The 12,152-nt window shown below is 46.2% G+C and overlaps 1 protein-coding gene across 1 annotated transcript; it reads left to right on the top strand.

The window, feature by feature from the left end:
* Position 1: 1 nt before the first annotated feature.
* Positions 2–10,390, top strand: COA6 (cytochrome c oxidase assembly factor 6). Its single transcript, XM_002717328.5, has 3 exons — positions 2–239; positions 762–921; positions 10,008–10,390. Exons 2-3 carry the CDS (start codon positions 778–780, stop codon positions 10,101–10,103), a joined length of 240 nt encoding a protein of 79 aa, XP_002717374.1. The 5' UTR covers positions 2–239; positions 762–777; the 3' UTR covers positions 10,104–10,390.
* Positions 10,391–12,152: the final 1,762 nt, after the last annotated feature.

Consider the following 12,152-nt stretch of genomic DNA (forward strand, 5'->3'; position numbering starts at 1 on the left):
CTGAAAAAGCGAACGGCAGCCCGGAAGGGTCAATAGGAGCCTGGCTGTTTCGCCGCGTGCGGTGCTTTTTGTGGTTTTTTTTTTTTTTTTTTTTTTTTTTGCTGGTGGTGGTGGTGAGGTCTACGGTGCCGCGTGATCCCGAGCCAGTTGGCACGCGCCCTCCTCCGCTGGTTGTTGGGCTGCGTGAGCCTCTCCTCCTGTGGGCGCCGAAGGGAAGCCAGACCCGGGCGGGCGGAGAGGTCAGCTTGCTGGCGGGACCGGGCGGGGCGCGTGGAGTGTGTCCCCGGGAGTTCCCTTCCTGTCTCCGAGCCGCAGGCTGTGTGTCTGCGGAACGCGGTAGTGCTCGTGCTGTTGCTTAGTGTGTGTCCCCGCACACGTTTGTAAAATGGACCCTGCTAGCCCGGTTTTAGCGATGAGAAAACAGGCCCGGAGAGAATACGCGAGCTGCCCGGGAGAGCAGCAGAACTGCGCGGGCCCGCTTCCAACGCGGCTTCCCTGTATCCGTTGTGACCCTGACACTCGCCCGTCACTGCTTTCCCCTTCTCGGCGCGTGGTCACCCCGAGCAGGGTGGGACCGAGCCCGAGAAGGACTTGGTGCGGTGTGTGTTGCGGGGGATCTTTGGTCCCGTCAGTTGCTTCATTACAATTCCGAGGCATAACTTAAACAGAAAGGGAGCAGGAGGGAATGGCGGTCTTTTTCTCTCCGTGTCTTTCCTTCACATCACAAGTCTGTTGTGCGTGTGGAATGTTTTGTCCGACAGCTTGCTCCCAAGAGGAATGGCGGCCCCGACTATGAAGGAAAGGCAAGCTTGCTGGGGAGCCCGCGATGAGTACTGGAAGTGTTTAGATGAGCACATGGAGGACGCTTCTCAGTGCAGGAAGTTAAGGAGCTCGTTTGAATCCAGCTGTCCGCAACAGTGGGTAAGTCACACTTGCACTGCTAACGCACACGGAGCTCCCAGTGTGTGTGGTGGGCGCGGAGACCCAGCGCTGCCTGCTGGAGGCAGGCCAGTGGACAGTGCCTTCCAGGAGCAATGGTTATTGCCTCAGGCTTGTTTTCCTGTACTTAAGCAGGCTGGCACCTTAAAGGTCATCGCAAATCAAACAAACGTAGGAACCATAACCAAAAATCTCCAGCCTGCTTCTGCAAGGTTAGTGCTTCCTCCTAGCCTTGGGCAGGAGTTGTCCGGTGTATTAGGTTAGCGCTGCTGTCAGAAAGCATTGCCAGTTGGTCTCCCAGAATCATGTCGTTGTAGACCCAAAATATAAAGAAAGGATTGGCCAGGAGAAGAAGTGAAAGGTTCCTATGGTGGATCTGCGTCCGTGACAGGCATCCATGTTTTGCCCACCCTTAGTGTGGAGGGATCAGAAAAGGAAGATGATGTTACTGAGGTTGGTAAGTGGTCCTGTGTGGGAAGTGCTGTGGTGGTCACAAGCGCCGCTGTCATGTGGCAGTGTGTGACGCTCAGCGTGGTGAGGAGGCTGCTCATCCAGTTACCAGGTGCTTTTGTGCCTGTTCTGCGTGGAGCGGTGGCAACACCAAGATCCATCACGTTTCCAGGAATTCCTGCCTCTGAGGGTCTTCCAGTCAGTACCCATCCACAGGGGTTGATCCATCCCCGAGATGGAACCTGGCACACGCACAAAGCCTGCAGTTCAGTCTTGCGGGGAAAGTGATTTAAAAGACAACCTCCCAGAAAAGCAGCGAAATCCAAGGGTGCTAACAAACCGTCCAGACACAGCCAGGGTCCTCAGTGGACACAGACACACGCAGGCACAGCTGTTCTGCCATCTCAGGCATGAACTCTGCTGGCACGAGGGCAGAGGGAATTTGGAGCAGCGAGGCCAGACAGGATCCCACCTAAGATGGTATCAGAGTGGCAGAATAAGAGAAGGGCACTCTGTGAGCAAAGGCAGGGGAGCGACAGGTGCCCAGGGCAGGTGCAACGGGACTAGCGTTCAGGGCCTCAGTGTATCAGGATCCGCAGGAGAGGCTGCATGTAGGAACCTGCCCTCACTGAATTCTCATGATAACTTGGTGAGGTCAATGTCATTTTCTAAGTGACTTGTTCAATGTCATGCCTAAGTCAGGACCCCAGAGCTGGCTGTGCTGCCACGATTTCCTGTGTAACAGAGAAGCTATCTGCACTGTCCAACAGTGTGGTCACCAACCCCCCGTGACCCCTGAGCACCTAACACTCCTGAAATTCTTAAGTGGGTCAGTCAGTCCCCTGAGGCCATGAGGGAGATCAAAGGAAAGGTGTGGGGGAGGTGGAGGTCATTTTGGTGGGCTGAGCTGGGGGTGAATGCAGTGAGTAGAAACGGCTTTACATGAACTCTTCCTCTGTAAAACCTGCACCATGCAACCTGTCATGGGATTGTCATAAAGGTTAAATATTTAACTTGAAAACCTGAACTCTGATTGGATTAGATGTGAATTAACAGAGAAATGTTATACATCTGTAGTTTTAATTTTTTTTTAATTTATTTGACAGGTAGAGTTATAGACAGTGAGAGAGACAGAAAGAAAGGTCTTCCTTCTGTTGGTTCACTCCCCAAATAGCTGCTATGGCCAGCACTGCGCCTATCCAAAGCCAGGAAACAGGTGCTTCTTCCTGGTCTCCCATGTGGGTGCAGGGGCCCAAGCACTTGGGCCATCCTCCCCTGCCCTCCCGGGCCACAGCAGAGAGCTGGACCAGAAGGGGAGCAACCGAGACTAGAACCTGGTGCCCATGTGGGATGCTGGTGCCACAGGCGGGGGATTAACCAAGTGAGCCACAGCGCCGGCCCCTGTGGTTTTAATTTTAGATGAATACATTGAGAGCAACTCCTAGTTTGTTTTATGTTTTTAAAGATTTATTTATTTACTTGAAAGGGAGGGAGGGAGAGGTTTTCCATCTGCTGGTTCATTCTCTGACTGGCCATAATAGTCAGGGCTGAGCCAGGCTGAAGCCAGGAGCCAAGAGCTTCATCTGGGTCTCTCCAGGGGCGGCAGAGGCCTGAGCACCTGGGCCTGCTGCTGCTTTTCCCAGGCCATTAGCAGGGAGCTGGATCAAAAGTGGAGCAGATGGGACATGAACCGGTGCCCATATGGGATGTTGGTGTCGCAGGTGACGGTTCCACTGGTTGTGCCATAATCCCAGCCCCTACAATACTTGGTTTAAGAAGGGGGGGGGGCGCGCTGTGGCTCACTTGGTTAATCCTCCGCCTGCGGCACCAGCATCCCATATGGGCACCGGGTTCTAGTCCCGGTTGCTCCCCTTCTTGTCCAGCTCTCTGCTGTGGCCCGGAAGAGCAGTGGAGGATGGCTCAGGTGCTTGGGCCCCTGCACCCGCATGGGAGACCAGGAGGAAGCACCTGGCTCCTGGCTTCGGATTGGCGCAGCGCCAGCCGTAGCGGCCATTTGGGGAGTGAACCAATGGAAGGAAGACCTTTCTCTCTGTCTCTCTCTCACTGTCTATAACTCTGTCAAATAATTAAAAAAAAAAAAAAAAAGAGAGAGAGAGAGAAGTAGGTGGAAGAGGCCAGTGCTGTGGCATAGCAGGTAAAGTCGCAACCCACTACGCCATAGCACCAGCATTAGCATCCCATATCAGCGTCGGTTTATGTCCCAGCTGCTCCACTTTCCATCCAGCTCCCCGCTAATGGCCTGGGAAAAGCAGCAGAAGATGGCCCAGGTGTTGGTCCCTTGCACCCACATGGGAAACCTTAAAGAAGCTCGTGGCACCTGGCTTTGGATCTGCTAGCTCTAGCCATTGTGGCCATTTGGAGAGTGAACCAGTGGATGGAAGAGACCTTTCTCTCTGCTCTCCCTCTCTCTAAATAACTAAATCTTTTAAGAAAAAAGAAAAAGTAGATGGAAAATGTCAAGACTTGGGGCTGACATCAAACATGAGTCTTTTGTGACCTTGTGGGCCCATGGCCACGCAGAGCTGGGTGGGGTCAGGGCCGATGATGCCGAGCTCTGCCATGTCCCACCCCTATACATCCCCATATTGTTCTGTTACTCACCGTGAGACCTGTGTTTTTCAGCCTAGCTGTGACTTTCCATCGGGTTACACATCAGAATCATTGGGACGTTCTACTAAACATCATGTCCCAGCTTTTACATCAGAGCTGATGAATTTCTAGAAATGGAACCACAACTTCCTATATAGGGGCCCTGGCTCCACAAGTGATTCTGGTGGGTAACCCAAGCCTGGAACTTGCCACCCTAACCCCCCTTGTTTTTCTTCAACCCAATGGCTCGTAGAGTCTCCCTCTTCCCTGCTTCCAAGGGTAACTTCTCTTCGCTGTGCTGTAAAGGATTTAACAGCCAGCAGGTTGGTTTGATTATCCTCTGTCTCCCCTTCTTAGGCAAGCTGAGTGCCATGCCTTGAGGACCCACCCTTTCTCCAGGTCACTGTGTCCTCATCACAACAAACTTTTATTGAGCCCGTACTCTAGGCCAGCATCTTCTCTATGCCCTTGGAGTGCTGCGTCATCTATCGCATTTATCCCCCATAGAATTCTCGTAGCAAGTTTTACAGATGAGGATACAGGCACATTGAAATGAAGTCACTTGTAAGCACAGAGCCAGGATTGGAACTCAGAAGGCTGATTCCAGACCCCACACAGTTCTTCCTGTGCCTATCATTGTGAAATTGATCCATGAAAGTGTGCGCATTACAGTCACTGCTTGTGGAGTGGAGACCACAGGTTTGCCTCCTAACAAGAAAAGTAACATGATGAGATGATTTGTAAAAGGAGTATTTCTTAAAGAAAAATCCAAGAATGCAGGGCCTGCCTATTGGTGACTCGATGGTATGGAATGAGACCTCCCAAATACAGATGATTGCTCCACTGGAATCTGGCTTCTGTCCCCTACCCCTTTTTTTCAGTCCATATCCTATTCAGTCATTCCACAGGTATTTACTGTGTGTCATAGAAAAATACAAAGAAAAAATGGATAAAGTGCTCAGCTCTTATGTAGCATGCATTCTAGGGTGGAGAAGAGAGAGGAAGTAAAATTAAGATGTGTTAATAGTGATGTGTGATCTGATGAAAAGTAATATAGAGGTGCCAGGGTGGGAAGCATGGCGGTTGTTTGCAAGTTGAGATAGGGCAGTCAGGAAAGCCATTGTCCAGGGCAGGCATTGTGGCACGCTGGGTTAAGCTGCCGCCTCGGATGCCTGCCCCCCACATTAGAGTGCCAGTGTGGGTCTGGGCTCCTCTGCTTCTGATCCAGCTTCGTGCTGATGCGCTTGGCAAGGCAGTGGATCATGGCCCAAGAACTTGGGTTCTGGCTCCCCATGTGGGAGACAGGATGGCATTCTCAGCCCCTGGTTTCTGCCTGGCCCTGCCCCAGCTGCTGTGGGCACTTGGGGAGTGAACCAATAGGTAGAAGATCTAGCTTCTGCCCTGGTACTCTGCCTTTTAAGTAAGTAAATACATTAATCTTTTTTTTTTAAAGCATACACACACATACATATGGAAAAGAAAGAAAGGCCTTAGCAAGAAGCTGCACAGATATTGGAAAGGCTGGGGAGCAGATGTACAGGTATCTGGTGAGATTTCAGGCAGAATAGCGCATAACAACCCTACTGTGGGACAGCCCTGATGTGTTAAGGATGAGTAAGGAGAGAAGAACAGGAGTTAGGTGAGAAAGGAGACAAGAAGCCGGGGATGGTGGCTTGTACTCTGAGGGATACAGGAGACCACGAGCACTCGTCGAGTTCAGGAGTAAGGGATAGAGGCCAGGAGAGGCCTCCATATCTGGCGTGCAGCCAGCTATTCTCATTGACTGCTGCAGCATTCGAGAGGGATGCCTTTCCTGTTTGCACCGTTCTCTTCAGCCCTGCTCTCTCGCAGCCTTCCCACTTCAGTTTCAGTGTTTTGCTCCCTTCTCAGGTGTTACCTTGTTGGAGTCTTACCCAGTTGCTGTAAAATAAAAGCTGATGGTCTTTCCAGAGATCATGAGTGTGAGAGTGTGGGGAGATAGAAGATGGGGAGGAACTGGAAATATCATTTGAGTCTGTTCTGGGTGAGTGGATGAGACACCTTGTTTTCATTAGTTGTTTTTTTTTTTTTGTTTTGTTTTTTTTTGTTTTGTTTTTTTTTTTAATTTATTTATTTGAAAAGCACAGTTAGCGCTTTCCTCCACTGGTTCACACAGTTGGGCTGATCTGAAGCCAGGGGAGCCAGGAGCTTCTTCCAGGTCTCCTACGTAGGTATAGGGCCCAAGCACTTGGGCCATCTTCCGCTACTTTCCTAGGCACATTAGCAGGGAGTTGGATTGGAAGTGGAGCGGCCAGAACTCAAACTGGCGCCCAAATGGGATGTCAGGGCTACAGGAGGCGGCTTAACTTGCTATGCCACAGCGCTGGTCCCAGCTTATTATTTATTTTTTTAAAGAAACTAGTTTTAAATTTTTTTTTTTCATTTTATTTGAAAGAGAGACAGAGACTGACTGACACACATCTTCTGTCTGCTGTTTCACTCCTGAAATGTCTACAACAGCCAGGGCTGGACCAGCAGCCTCAATCTGGGTCTCCCATATGAATGGCAGGGCCTCAGGGGCTTGCGTCATCACCTGCCATCTCCCAGCATACATGCTTCTTAGCAGGAAGCTAGAATCTAGGGGTAGAGCTGAGATTCAAACCCAGGCACTCCTTCCTGTAGGGAATGCAGGTATCCCAAGCAGCATCTCAGCCCTGTACCAAATATCTGCCCGTATTTTCATAAGATTTAATTTTCATTCATTTCTAAAAAAGATTTATTTTATTTGAAAGGCGAGTTCGAGAGGCAGAGAGAGAGAGATCTTCCATCTGTGGTTCACTCCCCAAATGGCCACAACAGCCAGAGCTGGGCTGATGGGAAGCCAGGAGCTGGGAGCCAGGAGCTTTTTCTAGGTCTCTCACGGAGGTACAGGGGCCCAAGAACTTGGGGCATCTTCTGCTGTTTTCCCAGGCCATAGTAGAGAGCTGGATTGGAAGTAGAGCATCTGGGACTTGAACTGGCACCCATATGGGATGCCAGCACTGCAGGCAGCAGCTTTACTCACTGCACCACAGTGCCGGTCCAGTTTGATTAATTTTTATGGAACAGTGTTGTAATTGTTTTATACACTGTAAGAACTATAGCTCACACAGGTGAAATTGTCCAAGATCAGCCAACCAGTAGAGAGGAGATTGAAATACGAAATATAGTGCTTTACGATTCCAAAGTTTGCATCCTTTACTTAGCTAAAGTCACAAATAACAAAGATTAAAAATAGAAGACCAAATTGATTTGTAATACATAGTCCTATCCTAAAATACTAAAAACACAAGTTACATGATAAGTATGGTGTTTACTTCCTGCTAGCTGTCACAGAAGTGAATTCCTTTTCTCTGGTACTAGCTTATCTGTTACAAAGGACTCATCAATATGAGTCATGTATGGTCCTACTTAAAGTCTGCTGTAGTTCAGAACTTAGGAAGGATCCCATGTACCTCTGTGGTCTTCCACAGAGCAACGGAACATGTAGGATATTTGATCCTAGCATCAAGTTGAGAAATGATCTTTTTTTTATAAATTTCTGAAATGTCTGAAAATTCAGTATTTTGGTATTCACGGTACTGTCCTGGCTCTTATTTAATGTTTTAGAGGGTGGTAGCTTATATGTATCCAGTGCATCTCAGTAAATGCTTGCTAATTATTAGCCTTTTAGAGAAAGTGCATGTTGAGGATATTGGACTCTTAGTTGATGGAGGAAGGCGGCTGGGGAGGAGAGTTTTCCAGGCAGAGGGTGGTGCGTGCAGTGGCATGAAAGCAAGACTCACAGGAAGGAAGCATGTTCAGGATAGCTCTGTAGGAGTAGCATTTCAAGGATGGTGGGAAATTCAGAGAAAGCAGACATATGGGCAAGGCTGCCTCTCCTTCTCTCTCTGTGTAACCCTGCCTTTCAAATAAATAAATTAATTTAAAAAAAAATAGGGGCCGGTGCTGTGGTGCAGTGGGTTAAAGCCCCAGCCTGCAGTGCCAGCATCCCATATGGGCACCTGTTTGAGTCCTAACTGCTCCACTTCCCATCCAGCTCTCTGCAATGGCCTGGGAAAGCAGTAGAAGATGGCCCAAGTCCTTAGGCCCCTGCACCCACGTGGGAGACCTGGAAGAAGCTCCTTGCTTCAGATCAGTTGCGGTCATCTGGGGAGTGAACCAGCGGAATAGAAGACTTCTCTGTCTCTGTAACTCTGTCTTTCAAATAAATAAAAATAAATCTTTAAAAAAAAGAATAGTTACAGGAAGAGGGGAAACGTTTCCAGAGGAGCCAAGTACTGGACAGGTTGGGAATGAAATGTCGGTGAGGCCTCTACATAGAGTTGCCTGCGAGGTAGATGCAACAGGAGATGCCAAATTATTAATTTGCCACAGAAATGTTAAAGACTTTACTTCATCATTCCATATTTTTGATATAACATCCATCCCAGCCCAGCCAGGCTAAGACCTCCAGGGAGAGACCTGTGGTCTGATAGATGGAGTGTGTAGTTAGCAGGAAGACCATGCCCCAGAGGAACTGTGAACATCTCGCCAAAAAGAAAGAGTCACTGCAGGACTGAGGGGAAGGATGGAGTTAGGTAGAATTGAAGTGAAGCGGTGTTTGGTGGCCTCAGAGCAGAGCAGAGAGCTGCAGATAAACAGGTCGTGGGCCCAGGGTGCTGTCGAAGTTGAAGACTGAGTGACACGTCAGAAATCCCTATTTGAAGTCCTGCCTTTGAGTTTGCAGATCAAGGCTGCTTCTCAGTGTCAAAGCACTTCAGATCCTCTAGGCAGAAGCGGGCTATTCATTCTCCCTGATAAAACTTCAAAGAGCAAATTTCTGATAGTCTATGATTTTAGAGAACAAGGTTTCCCAGTGAATGAGAAAGCAGCAGTCACTCTGGGAAGGGGTCCATCCGGACACCCCGGGGCCCTGGGATGCCTTGGGGGAGAAAGGTTTGCTTTGCTGCTGGCCTGTCTGTGTCTGCTATCCCAGCTGGATACAGGGCAGGACAGAAGCCCCACTGAAGTACATAAGAATTCAACCTTAAGAAAGGCTTTTAACAAAGAACTAGCGTTCTCTGGCCTGACAGTGCCTTATGTGGTGGTCTGCTTTGGCCGTCTCTGCAGAGCAGCTCAGACAGACAGCTTTGTGCTTGGCACCTAGGCGTTTTTCCACTTTCTGTATTTTACTGTATCAGGATATGGCGCTTTAAGATTTTTAAAATTCCCTATGGGCAAGGGAGGCTGTAATTAAAAAATAAAGCCAGATCATTAACTGACTTAGTTTTTCTACCCATTCACTTATGGTTCATAAATACAATATTAAACTATGTGTCTGTTTCCTTGAATGCACGTGTCTGGATGAGACTTGATAAAAATGTCATGGCTGGTAAATTATAAAGTGTGTTGAAATTAAGAGTTGATAAGGAAAACAATCCTGTATCTTTTATTTGTATTTTCCTATTATTTATTGAGTACATTTTCATATATTTTTAATATTTTTTCACAGATTCAATGTAGTTCATAGATCAGTTCCAAAAACATAATTATGTTCCTTTCCTTCCTTTCTTCCCTCCTTCCTGTTTCCTTCTCCCCCTACCTTCTTTTAGTTTTTGAGATAACATTTTTAATTTCCATTGCAGTCAGTCAAGGGCTTAATGCCTTGTTGAACGATAGCTTAATTAATTAGTGGGCAATCCTAATCTTTAAATCTGAAGGCTCTTGGCCTGTCACTGTGTGCACTCTGAACTTGGCAAGACTTCCATATGTGCACGTAGGTTGGGTTCCTGGGTTATTCAGATTCTTAACAGGACCTGTAACCTAAAAGGCTTAGGACCCACTGGTCCATGGCCTCCCTCCTCAGAGATGGATTCATCAGGCGCCTAGTTTCAGATGTTCTAGAATATAAGTCTCTTTCATATTGAATAGTTAGATTTCAGTCTGTGCTTTTGCTCATCTAAATTGCATCACTTGCCCTTATTTCAAACTCTTTGTTTCCTCAACAGATAAAATATTTTGATAAAAGAAGAGACTACTTAAAATTCAAAGAAAAATTTGAAGCAGGACAATTCCAACCTTCAAAATCAACTGCAAACTCCTAGGATGTTCCTGAACTTTTCACAAAGGTTGAAACTATCTTTCTGGACACCCACAGATGCACCCTTGACTGGGAGACAGTAGTCGTTTACATCATGGTAAACATCAATACTTGTTCCCTGTGTATAACACTTAGTAACTAAAATCATCAAGTAACAGATGATGTCAGCATTCAAGCTGAAGAATGTGAAATATAATGGTGTTAAATGTGCTTAGTTTTAACTTAATAAGAAATATATATTTTAAGAAAAAAAAGAAAAGTAAATCCTATTATAAAAACACATGAACTCTTGTTTTTATTTTGGGGTTACGAGAGGATGGTAACAGAGAGAGTGAAAAAAGTTGTCATTGTGTGTTCCCTGGGAGCTAGCACTTTAATACAGGAACTACAAATTGAGGTTAGAAGGAGGAGGTTGAACTTAAAATATGTGAATATAGGTAAAATAATAAAATCCATCATACTTTAGCTCATGTTGTTAATGAAACAACAGTTGGATTCCTAGGCAGTTCAATAAGATAAAAAGCATATAGATTGGAAGAAAGAAATAAAATGGCTCGGTCTATAATTGATATAATTGTCTCTGTAGAAAATGCCACTGAATGAACAAAAAAGCTCCTGGAAATAATATCAGTTATAAAAAGGTCACAGGAAATAAGTCAGAAATACACGGTGAAAATTATATTCCTATACCAATGAACAATGGGGCTATAGACCTAAAAATAGCATTTACAATAGCATTCCCTCCAAAAAATATTAAAGGAATACTTAGATGTAAATCTAACAATATATGCTGTCTGTATGCTAAGAACAGACAAACACTGGAAAACCAAGATCTAAATGGAGAAAGATACTAGTGAATACATGAATTAGAAGATTCAGTATTGCTAAGATATTGTTAAATTCCCCCTGGTTTGATCTACAGGTGTTAACACAGCCTCAACCCAAAACTCTACAAGCTGTTTTATCGATATTGACAAACTGACTTGAAAAATTTGTATGGAGGGGCCTGTGTTGTGGCAGAGCAGATTAAGCCACTACTTTGGACTCCCACATTCCATTATCAGAGTGATAGATAATTCAAGTCCCGGCTGTCCCACTTCCAGTCTGACTCTGCGAATGCATCTTGGAAGGCAGCACATGATGACCCAAGCAAGTCCTTGGGCCCCTGCCACCCACACAGGAGACCAGGATAGAGTTTCCAGTCTCTGGCTTCAGCAGGGCCCAGACCTAGCAGTTGTAGCATTTGGGGAGTGAACCAGCATGTGGAACATCTGTCTCTCCTTTGTTGCTCTGCTTTTCAAATAAATAAATCTTTAAAAGAAGAAAAAATTTGTATGGAAAAACTAACTAAAATTGTCAATTCTGAAAAGAACAAAGTTGAAAGATTTGTATAACATGAGTTCAAATCATGACAGTTTGGTATGGGCAAAGGGTAGGCATAATTTAGTGGAACAACAGGGATCCCAGACATAGACTCACATGAACAGAGTCAGCTGAGTTTGGAAAAAGGTAGTTCAACCAAGAAAAGTTTAATCTTTTCAAAAAATAATCCTGGAAAATTGAATGTTGAAACAAAAACAATGAAACTTGACATATACCTCATACCTCTTAGTAGGCCTACTCTTAAGTAGACCACAGGCCCAAATGTAAAACTACAACTTCTAGAATAGGGTCAGGTATTGTGGCACAGCTAGTTAAGCCATCACATAGGTTACCCACATTCCCATAACAAAGTGCCTGGGATTGAGTCCTACCTTTGTTTCTGATCCAGCTTCCTGCTGTTGTAACTGGGAGGCAGCATGCCACTAGTATGGGGGACCTGGAGGGAGTTCCTGGCTCCAAAAGCTAAATTCAACTTCAGCATTAAAAGACTACAAAGATAAATTATAGGCTTGGGGACAATACTTGCAGGTCACATATCTCATGAAGATTTTATATACAGAATAAAGAAGCCTTAATTAAAAAAAATAGAATAACCCAATTTTTCAAATGTGCAGATTTTTGAGTAGATATACTCAAAAAAAGACTATGGGAATGACCTGTATCCTTATCA

This window comes from Oryctolagus cuniculus, chromosome 13, assembly GCF_964237555.1.
Source record: "Oryctolagus cuniculus chromosome 13, mOryCun1.1, whole genome shotgun sequence".
In the NCBI taxonomy this organism is placed as follows: Eukaryota; Metazoa; Chordata; class Mammalia; order Lagomorpha; family Leporidae; genus Oryctolagus; species Oryctolagus cuniculus.